At 40.3% G+C, this 16,848-nt stretch overlaps 1 protein-coding gene across 1 annotated transcript in view; it reads left to right on the top strand.

Annotated features, from left to right (window-relative positions):
* The window catches only part of DPT (dermatopontin), a 28,081-nt gene extending 12,300 nt beyond the window's left edge, over positions 1-15,781 (top strand). The window contains exons 3-4 of the mRNA XM_064702505.1: positions 8,685-8,792; positions 14,399-15,781. Of these exons, the coding sequence (XP_064558575.1) occupies positions 8,685-8,792; positions 14,399-14,465 (175 nt within the window). The 3' untranslated portion in view covers positions 14,466-15,781. The remainder of the gene's footprint in view (positions 1-8,684; positions 8,793-14,398) is intronic.
* Positions 15,782-16,848: the final 1,067 nt, after the last annotated feature.

Here is a 16,848-nt window from a genome sequence, read left to right as displayed (position 1 = left end):
GTCTTGACAACTGGGAACAGCTTTGTCTCTGCTTTGCAAGTTGGCATTCAGAGTAAGGCAAATCCTAATGTAAATGATTGAGGTTACTGGAGTCTTTAGTTTTCATCTCAGCTGTATACAGACTCCTATACTGCCCTTCTATTTCCATCAGTGACAACACTCCATTTTTGTGCTTAGAAAGAAAGCCTTATGTAGTTCACCTGCAGTTCCATGCAGAAAAGGCAGCATTTCAAAAGCAGGTGAAGTGTTTTTCCCTCTAAGGAGGGTAGAAATTCCAGGTACTCACATTCTTCTGGGAGGGGAGAGCTGTAAAACTGGTAGGAAGCTGTGTCACTGGCTGATAGAAGACTGTGTCACTGGCTTGTGAAAAGCTTCTGGTGCATAGTTTGTGATTATGGGTTAATTAAAAAAACATTCTGCCTCTATAGTTAGCAAGGTGTATGTATATAAGCTATTTCCGCATAGTTATCCAAATTAGGATGTTAGGGTCTAGAAGGACAGACAACTAGATGGGTTAAAATATAACAGTTTAACAGGCTCAGAGGGCAGTGGTTAAAGGTTGATACCCTGCCTGGGTGCCTGTCCTGCTTAATATCTCTATCAATGATCTTGAGGAGGTAACTTGGCCAAGTTTGCATATGACACCAAACTTGGGGGGTGCAGCTGACATGCTTGAGGGCAGGACTGCCAGTTCAGTGGGATGTAAAGTAAACTGCTTCTTCTATGAGGATAGATTGCCTATTGAGGCTCCTTGGAGGCTTTCAAGATGAACCAAATAAAAGCTGAGCAACCTGGTCTGACCCTGTGGTTGACCCTGTTTGGAGCAGAGGGCTGTCGCAGAGACTTTTTGAAGTCCTTTGCCACCAGAGCTATCATGCAGTCCCACATAGAAGGACTTTTTTACTGGAGGATCCTCACCACACAGGTAAAGTCTCTCCTCCAAAACAGCAGTCTCTTTTCTGTCATCTGCTAGGAATGGTTTCTTTTCTGGTTTACTCTCTTTCCCTGCCTAGACGGTGTAGTAGTACTCTGGGCAAGTACTGGTTGTTATGGTAACATACAGCCAACATGAACTTCACCAGGGTAGTGTGAAACCCCATACTTTGGACTCACTTTTACTCATAAAGTCACAGATGTGACTTGTCTCAGTTATTAAATTTCAGTGTACTGAAACCAAACTTCCTGTCCCCTAAACTCAGGAGACTTCGTTCACAACATAACTTTCACTGGCATTTCCAAGTTATTGTCACAAGACTTTGTTCACACATCACACTTCTGGTCTGTATCTTGCACTAGTTAACATGCACTTGACAGGAAGAATATGTTTTCCAAACAAACTGCAAATTAGCTCTGGGCTACCATGAGTAAGACCTCACATTGTATATGCATGTGAGACACAACAAAGATGTGTGTGTATAGTGTATCATTATTTATTGCAGCTTCTGCCCCACACGATAATAGTATTTGTTCTGTTCCAGGAACACATTGTAAATAAAGTAACAGTGAAGAACTGGCAATCAACATGCTGCTGACTCTTACTTTTTGGTTGGAGAGACTTATTTTCATGCAAAGGCATGAAACACACTACTTCATTATATATACCTCATCAGTACATGACTATTACTGGAAAAGTAGTACCAGGAAAGTATGCAATAATGGTGGTACTTTGTGGATCATTACACAGGAAAATCTATATTCAAAGAAAATCCACGCTGCAGAATTTCTCAGCAGCCTTGACTTTTAATGTGTAATGTACCCTTAAGTATGAAACCAGATGTGGACAGAAATGCATTTTAAAGAAAACTGACAATATTGAGGTGTGACAAAACTGTTTCAAATTGGCTCTCACCTTGAGTATTTGATTCCTTCCTCTTCCATTTGTCTCCATACCAGGCCTCTCTGGTACATATAAAAGCAGTAAACCAGCTGATCCTTAGGTATAGTTTCTCTTGTCTCTTATGCTTCGGGACTACATTCCTCCTGAAGTGAGATGACCCTACAATGAATAAAGACAGGTTTTGCTTATGTGCATGAGCCATGAAACAGATTTGTTAGAATTTGCCCTGTTTTTCACACCTAGAATAACCCTGTGTTTTTTGTCAACTGCTAGTGTTTGTTGGAATACAAATCTATAGCATCATCATGCTAACTGAAACCAACACTTTGCCTTCACTTTGCTTAATAAAAGGACTGAAGTCAAATACATGTGGAAGGACTTTTTTTGTTAGCATTTATATTCTTACTCTTTGAACCCACTAGTTCTGTTTCAGCTAGTCCTCTCACCATTAATTCCCAGCTTTCCTCTCCAGTAAGCACATATTGAAAATAAATTTACTAATCTTTTCCAGTCTCATAGTTTTGCACTTGCTTTGTAACTTTTTTTACAAGTACTTAGTTTCCCTCTTCATTATGCCAAGACTTGTCATGGATTCTGAGCATTTTTAACATACTGAAAATAATTAACATTCCTCACAGGAGGCAGAAAATCTCCCTTTACTTTACCTGGCTAGGGAATGCTACCACAGTAAAATAAACTGTGTACTGATTTGCACCATAAAGGAGGCAAATCTATCACAGATTCAGAGACAGTGACACTAAGTGGTCCCATTAGAGCTCCTATTTTACTTTTTGCCAGGAAATGAAAGCTTGACTCCATACTCTGAAAAGCAAACACATGTCACAGAGCCGCCTCAAGTCTGCAGAGTGTTTATGACTGTTTCCCTTCTTGAAACAGTGAGCAGTTTAAATGCCAGAAGGTCTGTCTGGAGCTGTGGCTGTTCTCTGTCATGGTGACACTGTCCAGGCAACAATTACATTTTCCAAGAGTTATGGTGTTTAAAGCACTTATATGTTTTCCTGACTCAACCTGCCACACAAGACACATTGAAAAGGATGTGATCCTATGCAGGTTTCTCAAAGATAACCAGTAGCAGAGGTACAAATCCAAGAGGTGAACTCAGAATAGATGTCATGGAAACATGCAGTTCTGGACAACCCAATTCCCCACTCCTCCTTTTCCATAGTTAAAAAGGTATTTTACTGCTGGGGGAGATTGATTTTTTTTTTAAATTTTTTTTAAACTATTACCCATCAAATAGAACCTTGCTGTTCAATTAGCAGGACCATCTTCCAGACACATTTTAGGAGAAACACATTTGATCTGACATTGGAAATCTGAGCAAGTTATTTTGGACATATATTTCTTGAGGAGCAGGCACAAGTTGCCTTGAGCTCTCTACTGCTGCTTGTACCTGCATTGCACAAACTTGTGCAGGCCTGGAAGAGCTCTGGTCCCACTGTGCCAGCCTCCACCTTTGTGGCTCCTCAACCCTGGAAGGGTGTGTGGCTTTCAGTGCAACACAGTAGGAACACAGCAGCAGTGATGTGTCCGTGTGAATCTATGGGCTCAGAGCCTGGAGCCTGAGCTCAATCCCAAAACACATGACATGGCCTCACAAGAGAACCTCTCATCTCTAGAGGAGCTCCAGGACACCTCTAGTTCCCTCGCAGCTTGGCAATCTGGGATCGTACTCAGAGCAGTTGCTGGAATTTCTGTAGACAGCTTACTAAGACCTTCTTTGGCTTTTCAGCTTAGGATGCATATTTTAAAGCAGATGACCTCTGTCTTCCACCTAGAGGAAGAGTTGAAATTGATTAAAGAGGCATATAATTACCATGTTCATTGAATGTAACTTTGCAGGTTTGTGGCTCTTGAACAAAATTTCTCCTTTAGGAAAGACGTACTCTTGAAGCACTTGTAAACAACATCTGAAAGTAAGCCCATAAAGTAAGGAGTGTCAGGAGACACTTCTTGTCCTCAAATGTCAGACAGTTAATGTTAAAGCTTATGTCTTCCTCTTAAAATGAAACAGCTCTTTCTTTTGGCTGTGGCATTGCTTGAGGAAGAGTTCAGCCACAAAGAGGGGAATGAAGGTTAAAGAGAAGCCATTCATCTTGTTAGCATTGTAGTTGCACAAGAAGTGAACAGCGTAATACATTCCAAAATCATGTACTTATGATCAGGGAATAAGTATATTCCACAATATACTTATATATATATTAAGTATATATATTTATAACAATATACTTATATATATAAGTATATATTACCTATATACTTATAAGTATATTCCACAATATACAATATACAGACTGAAACTGTTCTACCACCGACTATCTCTCATACTTTAAAAGACTCATTTCTTTTATCTGCTTGGCATCTGAAAGCAAGGCATACCCACAGTTCTCATTTATTTCTTTAATCAGCAGGTTGTACATATTAAGGCTACCAGTGTGACTTGATGTTCTTATTGGTAAATAATGGACTCATGATAACTATTTCTGAAGTCAATTGAGAAAAGAGTGCGACTGATCACTGTAGATTAGTACAAAACATTCTTCTCAGTGCTAAATGAGTAACTCTGTGTTTTCTATTAATCTCTACCATAGCAATTCTTCAACATGGAAAATAAACAACACAGCTGTTTTCAGATTAAATAAAAACAACAGTAACCCTGGTAAAGAATAAATCCCTTATTTGAGTACATATCCTACCCTGAGCAAGATTTATATGATTACAGTGAAATACATTAGAAAAATGTGGGGATGGTTGGAGCAATGTAAACCACTGAAAAGATAAACCATTCCACATCAACCCTATTCTAGGTAAAAATGCCATTATGAAAATACCTTTTTCTGTCAATTTTTCCTGCTCACAGGCCAAACTACATACACCCCTTATCATACGATTTCCTTTCCCAGTCCTGAACACTGAATTCCCTTCTTTCCCCTCTCTCAACAATGTCACTGGTGCTTCAAGTCTCTTGTGCCCAAAAATCATAACACCTGCTACTATCCAGAAGTAGATTTTAAAAGCTGAACCAGAGTTCATGTTTTCTGTATTTTCTTGCAAACAGATCATACAGACTGGAAAGACTACCACTTATTAAAGGTCTCACATTACTCTTTTCTCCCCACAAGTCCTTCCCCAAACGTAACACCTATGTGTGCATCTAGGTTGGACAAACAATTCCACTAGATGCACCCTGCTGGCCCTTACCCCTCAGCCTTACAAATTACTCAGTGCCTAGAGCCCACAATTGCTATAACACACATCTTCTCACATCTGCTTTGCCAGCCTCTTTCCAAGGGCCCCCTGTCACCTACCCCCTCATGAACTACAGGCACCCTGGCTTGGTCATACAACACCCCAAACAGCAGCAGCAACTTTGGGCACTTGGCGATTCCCAGGTTTCTCACTTCTCCTCTAGCCCAGTTCTGTTTGCTATGAGTTCAATGCCAGAAGTGCTTACAGGGCACTGTGAAGGTCACTATGGATGGCTATTCCCACCTGAAAAGCCCATGGGCAGGCAAATCCTCACTAACTAAGGGAAAAAGTGTCTCACACTCATTTTGTGACTCCTCTTGAGTACAAACCATACATTGCCATACATGGCTCACAAATGCTACCATGTCAGAAAATAAATTATGTGTCTGTAGGACCATGGTAGGCTGCTCACAAGTTGATATGCACTTTGTATTCATTAGTGAGTAAAACATTTAACATTTTCAGTTAAGAACTTGATAATAAGGGTACAGACCAAGCTACAACAAAACCTGACAGAACCACTGTCCTGTGTCAGGCAGACCACTTTGGCAAGGCCCTCAATGGGTCTTCCATTCATGATGAGAAAACCACACACTGACTATCCCTATGCATTAAACACAAGGGCATCTCTAAGTGCAGACACATTTTGTGTAAATTACCCTCAGGATTCCAAAAATAGAGAGATAATAGAAAAGGGACACACCACAGAGCCCTGCTACATGGACGATCAATTGCATTTCCTTCTAAAGAACACAGTGCAAGCCAGACAACCTTGAAATGCAGGGGCTTAGGGGAACAGTTTCAGAAATGAGTACAGCAATCATCAAAGAGAAATTAATTAGACAGAACACACAGACTCATGTGAACTTGAACGACGCTGTCATAGCACTATTTATAATTTTTCTCTCCAGAACAAAAGTAGCCCCTAGGCACCTGCCTATGAAACAAGACACACTTCAGAGCAGCTCAAGTCCCCAAATAATTTATTTTTGGTGATTGCATAGATTTGGTTTTTGAACATTTCTTAGTGGAGGAGCCTTAAGAGGCTTCATGGTAATGTGGAGAAGTTAATAGCGAGGGAGGGGAAGATGACAGCAGTCAGAAAGAAAAGAGAGGGAAGATAAATGAAGACTGCCACTGCACTTCAGAATAACACTGCATGCCTCTGCAAAAGGTTTGTGAGACCACAGCAATTCAGAAGTTTGTAATCAGATTTATTTTTTCAACTGATAGACCCATGAAAGAAGTTCAAAGAACTGACTCTCAGTTCTGTTTCTGAGTAGAGAAAAAAGCAGCTTTTTAACCTTGTGTGGCGCACAGTCTCATCTGCCCAGCACATACCGCTGGTCAAGACTACAGAACACTTTCCTTGCTGAGTGCCAAAAACAGATGTTCTGAAACACATTTGGTAGAACATATGAAAACATGTCTTAGTGGTTTCCCATAATAATAGCTAAACAAAGTGCCAAACCTGGAGTTGATGGGAGAATGCAAAATTAAATGTTGGTCCATAGCTGGTCTTCATTTTTAAAACCTTCTATGACCCTGGATTTTCTGAACATGCACAATCAGACACTTAGGCTTCAAATTAGTAAACTAATATGGGCACTCTCCTTTGGCTGCGTGGGCAGTGTTCATGGTTTCCTCTCTTTCTCCTAGTCTGCATGACCTGTGAAATACTGCTGTTATTTCTTACCAATGGCAGAGCACCGCAAGGGCTTTGCACATCCGTGTGTCCTTGGTCAGAACTCAGAGAACAGACACTGTGACCAGGCCTGACTTTCTGCTTTCCAAACACGCTCTGAGATGGGTGTCCTTGTACTTTAAGTCAAAATCTGTGTGATGATTTTCATGGCCAAAGGAAAGGAAGCATGAGAACAAGATACATTCAAAGGAGTTGATTGATTAGACTTGAGGCTCTTATAAGGTCGTGCTTGAGTTTCATATGCAGACACATTTTTCATTTGTTAAGAAAAAATTATTTGTTAGAATGATGTTCTAACTGAATGATCTTTCCCATTCAAAAGCTGAGTATGACCTGGAAAGCAACCTAATAGCCCAGAGTACCTCAGTTTTCAGGTAAACTTTCTGCTTCTGAGTTCTCCAGCAGTTATAGGTTTGAGCTCCAAATACACCCAGAGCACTTCATAAAAGGTCAAACCCATCCCAAAAACTATATTCCTAGTGAGTATTTAAGCCTGTGCTTAGACTCCACTGATTTAACAAAATGTAAATGCATGAGTGCTGGCTGGAATGTGCTTCAATCACGTTCAAGCATAGTTCAAGTACTGCTGCTGGGCTGGATTAAGTCAGAAAAAGATTGCCAGGATTTCTGTAAATGTGTCTTAACCCTACTAGTCTCAACAGGAGCTGGGCAGTGTACTTCCACAGGTTCAGCATCTCCCTCATGGGGAACCTGATGCTTCTCTTTGCTGTTTCACAGTGAGGCTGACAACTCCAGTAGGAGCACCCATGTAAAATGGTGTAAGACATGGAGCCAGGCTTCCATTCAGACTTCAAATATAATGTTGACAGGAAGTACTGGTCAAGCTTCCAGCCCCTTCCTGAATCTGCTCATTATTTTTAAAATGAATTGCAGTATTACTTGCCTATTTCCCGGGGAAGCAGCAATCATAATTTGGTTAATAATTGAAGAAGCACTTTGAGGTCCTCAGATCAAATACACTGCACAAATACTGTTCAGGCCCATATTTTTACATTATAAATTGGGCAGAGAGAAGAAAGAACAAAGAGTAATGGATTAATTGTTACATTCACTTAATACAATTCATACATGGATAAATGCTTAGTGTTGTCTTTGTTGTCTTACTTGGCAATATTTACTGTGGTCTACAGCTACAAACCAAAGAGTTTCACAAGAGGAAAATTTGCTGGAGCAAATCCCTGCAATAAAGACATAAGTAGTAGACAAATTTTATCTTCTTGTTCAGATTGCTTTTATCCCAGAGCTGCAGATATATATACATATATTCAAATACTGCAGTTTGCTCTTAACTGTTGTAAAGTTGCTGAATTTTATTCAAATAGCTACCTTGTGGAAGGGGCTAACAGCAGGCCTGTTAGCTAAAGGAGCGAGAAGAAGCGAGAAGTAAGAAGAAGGTGATAAAGAGCTTTCTCCAAGGCTGTAACCAAAGAGATCGAGAGAAGAAAGATAAGAGCACTTTGCAACTGGATGAAGCATTTTTAGAAAGTTAGGTGAAGTCACTAAAACTTTTCACCAATAGCATAGTATTGACTTATTGTAGCCAATAGTTAAGGTAGAAGAAAGGTAAACAATTAGAAAGTGTATAAAAGATCAGCCACATTCACTAATAAAGTGTTGCCATCTAAGACTGCTTACAGTCTGCTTTGTGTCGTGACCGCCTCAACTGCAACACTACCTGAATTAGTTGCATAGAGGAGAAAGGCAGTCTTGTGAGACTGCATCTTGTAGTGCTGTCAAGAAACGAGAACTTTCAAAGACACAGGAGAAATCTACTAATTGAGTTGTAGTCATTCAACTGGACGCTTCTATAAGATGGAAAATTATATTATCTGCTTTTTCTTTAATGTAAAGGTTAACAACAGAATATCCAGGACACTATGGAGAAGATATGGACATGATGATGTACACTTACGACCATTACATCCGTGGGGCAACCACAACTTTCTCTGCTGTGCACAGGTTTGCTTTTCACATGTTTCATTAGAAACTTTAAAATGCCTGTCTTCTCTATTTCCCCCCAACAGAGCATGGCTACACACGATCTGCTATGGTACTTAGCAAAGCACTAGGAATTCTGAAGACCAAAGTTCACAGTCCATATGATTCATTGTCCAGAGTCATGCATCAGGAGCAGAGCATGCTAATGGGGACCATTTGCCATGTCCATCTGAGCAGTGAAAAATACAGCAGTGGTAGGTTGGGCTGAATCTGACCTTTATCAAATGCAACAGATCTTCTGTGTGCTTTCTCACCCACCTCTAGTTGGAGCATATTTCATTGAGCTCAGTAAAAACACCCTGCGCCTTCAGGGAATCAGGGACCTATTTTGGTCCACTTTTCTTTGCAGAGAAGCAGGGAATCTGCCAGCATGCAAAGTTAATACCATATAAAATGCAATGTGAATGCTTTAAGCTGCCCAATCTATTTCAACACAATTCTAACAGATTCAAGCCACTCCAGGAATTCAGGCAGTGCCATGCATCTTGATCCCTTTCCAGAAAATGAGTTAACTACGTTTTATTGATCAGTTCTGGTCATTTCTTGGCATTTGCTAGTCCTCTTGGGAGAGGCCCTATGGCTAGTGAAGTTTTAGTCATGCAAATGGATTCACAATTTTTCTGTTCAGTTCAAAAGGAATGTTTCTCCCTTTTTTACTATGCACAACTGCAAAGTTTTAAACTTTGGGCTTAACATAAATCCCACACTGTAGTCTGCTTAGGGCTACAGCAATCCTAACAGAGCAGGTTTAAGAAGGGTATAAGCAGTCACTGAAACCTGATTGTGGGAGAGGGATCTTAATTATTTTAAGCTGCCCTCTAATACATCAATAGTGAGCTATTTCTTTGCTGATGTCTTTTGTTAGGCACCTCAGCCCAATATATTAAAGCATTTGTTATCAAGCAAAATACAGACAGCAAGGTAAGGAGTGCTGCAATGCAATGCCAAGATGGGCTACATGAGAAGGGGGAGAGAAGAGAGAAGTGGGAGTTTAATGACATCAATATTTCAAGCACTCTCTAATAACACTCAAAGCAGCCAAAGTGCTTTTGTCACTGTAATGTTCTCAGCTTGCCAAAGTTCACCATAGGGATCCCTCACTCTAAAATAATGAGGCTTTTCCAGAATGACAACACGTTTTAAGACCGTTACAGGTCCATAACTATAATTTCCTGGCTAAAATACATTATCCTGTTTATTACCAAATGGAAGCCATGTCTGCAAATTCTTCCTGCAAGTGGAAAAATAACTCATAGATACTTGACTCAAGGGTATCTGTTTATCGCTTTAGATAAAGAAATTACAAGGTCATAAGGGACAGCCCCATTCTGGGCTTTTCATCTTAAATATTTCCCAGTGCTATCCTTAATCCTTGTTCCTCATGGTTGTGGCAGAGAGTAGGGGAAATAATGCAGACAGTGCATGCTTCTGCAGCTGGAATCCAGACTCCATCGCATGTGGATGTCCGGAATCCACAAGGACAGGCCTGGAAAGCAAAGCAGCCAAGGTAGCCTATGCCTCTGAGCAGATTGCTATCTCTGGCTGCTAAAGGCAGCCTTCAGAAGAGGGTGGCAGTGGGGTGACTGGAGCAAAGGCAGCAGCATGGGAATGTACATTGGGAGTACAGGTCCTCACAGGACCACAGTGCCTGGAAGAGGAAGAAGCCACCAGCACACTTTTGTCCTATCTCTGCTCTGGTGGCAGTCATACACCTGCAACAGTAGCCAGTTGAAACTACAGAGAAAATATTTTACAAATTTCAAACTAGAAAAGTTTTCTGCACCAATGAACTTTCTGGTCCTCAGCTTTCAGAACAACCAGAAATCATTTGTGTTGCCAAGACAATGAAGTGAAAAAAAAAAAAATCTTGCTATACCAGTTCAGAATTCAGATTCAGGCCTGTAACACTCCTGAGCAGGATGAATCACAAAAGTCAGCAAATTTGTCATCCTTAATGATTCTTTGCAGCTCATGAATCAGAATAGGAGCAAGAAAAGGTCTTCTGATCTCAGCCTGCCTGGAACATGCACATTTCCACTTATTTCTGTGAACATTTTTTAATTCCTCTTTTCAAGCACATTAAACTTGTGTCCCTACTATTTAGTTCATATGGACAATGTTCTTGAGCTAACAAGAGTCAAGAAAAAGCCTCTGAAGGTATTTCAGTTAAAACTTTCCCAATCACTTCAAACAGGTAGGTATTTTTAGACCTCTTCAATAAACTTGCAGAAATCATATCTTCCCTTCCTACTCTCTGAGACATTGCATTAGTGAGGCCACTGTTTATAGAAGGATATTTGAGACAGCATGTGATGCTTGTGGCAAAGGACATAGAAAGTTTATAATGATGCTATCTCCACCAACACTTCTGTAACCACTGCCTGTGAGTTTCCATGCCTGTGTAGCAGGAGAGAGAATGAAAGAGTTATTTTTGTAGTTATTATCAAAAGTTTTAACTGCTTGTTTGGGAAGAACAGACTTCAGAACTGGTTACTATTTACATTTTCCAGTCTCATTTTAAATAGGTCAAAAGGAGAAAACAACTGTCTATAATGCAAGACAAAAGCAGCTGGAAAGAATTAGAAAAGGCCTGAAGTATCTCCGGGAGCCAATTCAGGAGTGTGGTGATAACACTGATGCAGACAGGATGACCTAAAGACATAAATAAGGGAACATTTGCAGGAAAGGGCAGTATCTGTATCAGACAGACTGATACAGTCAAATTTCAGAGAAGGACATGGGCTATCTGAAGAAGGCTGTAAACAACTGAAGCTGCCCACAAACACATGCACATTGCAAACCCTTGGCAAAATAGCTTTCAAAATTAAACCCACAAACTGAGCAACATAATACCTTCAGCCTGAGCTCTGAAACATGCCAAGTGATGATGGTATGACTTTCTGGTGGGGCATTGTTAGGTGGCTGTCATCTGGTTGGAACAGTCTCCTGGTCCAGAGAGCACTACTGGAACACTCACAACCCAACCTGCAGCAAGTACATTGGACAGGGAGGTGGGAATTACCAGGTGTTCTTGGAAAGAGCCACAGCTTGTCCTTTGCTACGTAGTATTAAAATAGCACATGAAGGCTGTCATAAGCTCATTTCTTCTACAAAACTGTTCTCTGCTCCATTTGTTTGGGTCATCTGAATAACCAGTTACTTCTTAACTGCTCAGACATCATCACTGAAAAATAAATCGACAGCCGGATACCCCAACAGTAAAGTATGTTTGAAATGCCCAGACTAGCTGGACATCCACCAAGCTCAGCTGAGCTAAATTATAGGGTATTTAAGGTCCCTAATATGTTTCATATGACCAATGAAAGAGGATTTTGTCAAACTCAATCTGAGTAGGAATTCACAGAATGTTTTAACTTGATTAGAAACAGATTATTCAAAAATATTTGGAGATAAAAGAAATTTCTCTATACATCAAAAATTCAAATCTGACAGGACATGACAGCTGGAAAGCAAAAGAGACAGTTCAGTATTGATTCCCAATGCCAAGGAAAATGCATTAATTTAGCAACTGGGAGGGGATGACACCTACTAACTGGTGTTAGTCAAGATCTGCAAAGGCAAGTTCAGATATATTCTAGTGTACGCCTCATAAGGCAATTCCTGATGGCATCTGCATCCCCACTGGTAAACTTTTAAGAGATAAACAAATTGAAACAGGTTGATAACTACTGAATTAAGCACACAACAGCAATAGTACAAAGTAATAGCCTGCATCCTGAGAAACTGGGCATGTATGCTTGAGTTCAAACACAAGTAACCGTGGAAAAAATGGTAATATGCCATAAATGCATCAACCATGTACATATATGCTAGTGTCAGCAAATCCAAGCTGAAATGACAGCTTCAGAAATAATTCTGTTCCAGTATTTTAAAGCATAATATTAATTCAGGTGACTAAAATGCATTTCTTTTAAAGAGCTTGACTTTTAATTTCATGTCCTATTTTAGAAAACCTACTTGATCTAAGATTTTGAGCTAAAAGTCTCTCTGACAATGGGTGCTATCTTAGCAGACCTAAACTTTGACTGATATAATTCTGTTTTCCACAAAGAGATCCTCTTTATTTTTTTATCTCTCTTGGTAACTTAGTGACCAAAAGAGTAATAACTGTCCTTGAAAAGCATGCACATTAACCAAATAATTTTAGGGTTTATTCTTAAAATAAACCTAAAAATGAATCTTGCATTTCATTAATCTTTGGTAACAATTTTACAAGGAAATTACAATTTAAAACACCTAGGAAAAATCTAAAGAAAACCAAAGCCAAACTATATAACTGCTACATCATAGTTGCTGATGAGCATGACAAAGACCCAGTTCCAAATGACACACAGGATAAACTTGTAGCTTAGCAGCACAGTAAATTTCCAGTTAAAAAAACCTCAGTTAACAAAAGTTGCAATGAGACATTTTATACCTTCAGGGTAGATACAAAATGTATACCTACAGGGCTTAATAGTCAAATTAGTCTTATTTCAGGACAGAGTCACCCATTCAATGACACCATTTAAGCACAGTTAATACCAAAATCTGGGCTCAGGGGGTCTCAGCACATTCCCAAGAGGCAGCAGTCTGGCACCAGTTTGGTGGAGGGGTCTTAAGATGCAAGCTCCTATTAAATCACCCATTACCAACATTACCCACCCTATGCCTCATCTTTAGGACATCACTATTAGCAGAATTCAAGCTTTCAGAAACCTCTTGGAGGACTAGCCATTATCAATATAAATGACAACTGTCATCTGCAAGGATTGTAGTTTGGATCTAAATTCAAGTTAGCCAGTATCAAGCAGCCTAAATTCAACATTCCCTTCACAGCAGGACTATATTTGATCCTCTGATCTCATGCCTATCTGTCAAAGGAAAATTTAACACACAATAAGCTACAGAGGAAATTAAATTTGTAGCCTGTTGTGACTATTGGACACTAAATCACTGGCCTCTACTGTTGAATCCCACTGCTCCAAGTCAGGCTTCCTACTAACAGTTATTAGGTTTCCTATCGCTCTCTTGAGAGAGAATACCAATCACAAACTGAGAAGAGCATAAACTCTCCTTACATTCATAAATGTTACTCTTCCTCACATGTGATTTGATCAAGGATGAGAAATCAATATTTGCTGTGTGGATAACTCCCCTCTTAGGCATAGCTTAAAATCACCCAAGTACTATTCACCTTTTACACATTAGTGAACAATATATGACATGACAATAACTTTTGACAGAATTATCCTTTTCCTCTTGGTCACTGATTAAAAGTCAATTCAGGACTGATCACCATCAGGATTCATTGTCTTCAGAGACCTACTTATTCAGAGAGCAGATTTTCTTATCTTGTAAAGAAGTGTAAGGGAGTTGTAACTATCACACATATTTAATGTTCTTTTGGCTCTTGAAAACACAGAGCACTCAGATGAAGGTCAGTTAATGGCAGACAAATGTTTTTCTTGCCATACCAGTACCTGGTATAACGTTACTCTTACTTGTATAGCATCTTCTGCAGTTCTGGCTCACTAACACCTCTCTTTTGTCTCTCTTTCATGCAGGGATCGTCAGTGGAAATTTATTGTCTGCAGGATGACAGACTATGACTGCCCATTTCAGAATGTTTAAAAGATTGAGCGCACTCCATTTGGAAACCTTGGGGAAAGGCAGGGTGGGATAAAATTAGTGATTACAGAAGGAGATCTATTAGGCTTACAAAAATGTACCAAGACTCATCACCTGTCTGCTAAACACATAATTCTTTCCCTCTGGAGCTAATACGTAAATTGCCAACCCACATGCTTGCAACAGTGAATTCAGAGGATTCTTTAAGGCTGCACTGACAGTTGTATCCCCCAATTAAATTTGCTTATGACATACATGTTTATGATACACAAATCTATGGCATATACAGTTACCTTTCTTATATGTACATGTAGCCATTGTAAACACATACAACTCCCTTTCACAAAGCAGCTCTATAGAAATGGCTTCCCAGCACCATAGCCCCTCTGAATGAGTGGAAACATACTACACGCTTCCCAACATGCACTAGACTTTCCTGTCTTCTGCTTTGTACTTGGAACCAATCCAGTGACCCCAACCAGCTTCTCAGAGCTGGAAGTGTGCAGAAAATGTAACTGGGAGGTGTCTGATGGGCTGCACCTGGCATTACCTGTTACAGCCCTCAGCACAACTCCACTGCAACAAAGGTCTGCCCACACAGGAGAATTCCAGGTATTTACAACTGGAAGACATCAGTATCTGACAAAAATGAGAGTAGATCCATCAATAAAAACAGAAGATTAGCCCAGCTTTACTAAGAGTCTCTTTTATATTGTTTTAAAAATCTCTAATGATAAAATTAATCAAGAACTCTGGTCTGGGCAAATCCAGGAGAAGGTCAGGCCATTCGTGCTCAGTAAATATGGATTTGACATTCTTCAAGAGTCTGATTTTCAGGTGGATTTGGTTTCCACTGTGGGTGCCTGTACGACATCCATCTTCCCTTGGTAATACAATCTTGGCTTAGAAGAGGCAAAGTTAGTGATTTAGGTGACCTTAGTTCCTCCAGTTTGCAGATCATATTGCCTATAAAGTATAAACTGACCATGTTTCAACACTGAACAACACTTGTGCAGCTGTAATCCAACAAGAAAGAATATTGATCTGTTTCAGAAAGATCAGAGGTAGGATTTTCACTCTTGAACAAGTCAGAATTTAGGGCTCAGTTTCTTAGTTGATTAATTCAATGGTGAACTTAGCAATGACTTTGGTGCTGCTGGCTCAAGGGCTCAGATGACTCCATGTGCCTATTTAAGGCTGCAAAGCTTCATAGGAAACAGTGGTGTCTGCCAATGAGTTTTCATATTCCAAGTATTTTAGCATGTTTAGAAGCATACCCTCTTGTCCAATAAAGGAATTATAGGATTTGCTTTGCTGTAGCCTTGTTCTTTATTGATTTTCCTTACACCAGCATATTAATTTGCACACAAACAAACCCTCTGTCACTCTCAGAGACCATAAAGGTGATCAGGGAGTTCTGTGAGAGCCAGTTGCTGAGATATGTAGACTACAGTGAGAAAGAGACTTTGATTAGCTTAGGGAAGCTGGAGAAGCTTGATCACTGACTCTGGTAGACAGGCAAAGGAAGCCAAAGGACTCCAAACAGTAGAGCACCAGAAGAGAAAGCACTCAGGCCAAGGAATCAGTGGAAAAGGCTGTGCACTAAAATTAGGCACAAGAAGATCATCCCTGAGAATACTTGCTCTAGATGGAAGCCCATCTCCCACACAACTTTGTCTTGACTACTTAGGCTGCTCTTCATTCTGTGTGTACACCACAGGCTTATGAAGGCCTCTGATGGGACAGTAAAATATCCTCTTAAACTGGAAAAGTGCAGTTCTGGTCTCTTGTCCTGAAGCTGCAGTGTCATATTGTCCCATATCATAGAATCATTAAGGTTGGAAAAGACCTCCAAGATCATTGAGACCAACATGTGATGGAATGCTGTCATGAGAACAACACCATAGCACTAAGTGCCATGTCCAGTCACTTTGTGAACATGTCCAGGGACGATGCCTCCACCACCTTGCTGGGCAGCCCACTCCAATGTCTAATCACTCTTTCAGTGAAAAAAGTATTGTTGATGTCCAGCCTAAACCTCCCCTGGCACAGCGGGGAAGAGGAGCCTGACCTTCACCTTGCTACACTCTTCTTTCAGATAGTTGTAGAGTGATAAGTTCACCCTTGTGCCTCCCCTTCTCCCAGGTTGAGTGACTCCAATTCTCTCAGCTGCTCCTCATAGGACTTGTACTCCAGACACATCACCAGCTCCATTTTCCTTCTCTGGACTGACTCCACAATCTCAACATATTTCTTCTCATGAGGGGCCCAGAACTGGACACAGAATCTGAGGTGAAACTTCACCAGTGTCAAGTACTAAGGGGCAGTCTCTTCCCTAGTACTGCTTGACACAATATTTTTTATACAGACCAGGATGCCATTGGTT

Source organism: Zonotrichia leucophrys, chromosome 1 (assembly GCF_028769735.1).
Source record: "Zonotrichia leucophrys gambelii isolate GWCS_2022_RI chromosome 1, RI_Zleu_2.0, whole genome shotgun sequence".
NCBI lineage: Eukaryota > Metazoa > Chordata > Aves > Passeriformes > Passerellidae > Zonotrichia > Zonotrichia leucophrys.
The sequence above is the reverse complement of the archived record's forward strand: the minus strand, read 5'-3'. Positions and strand labels throughout refer to the sequence as shown.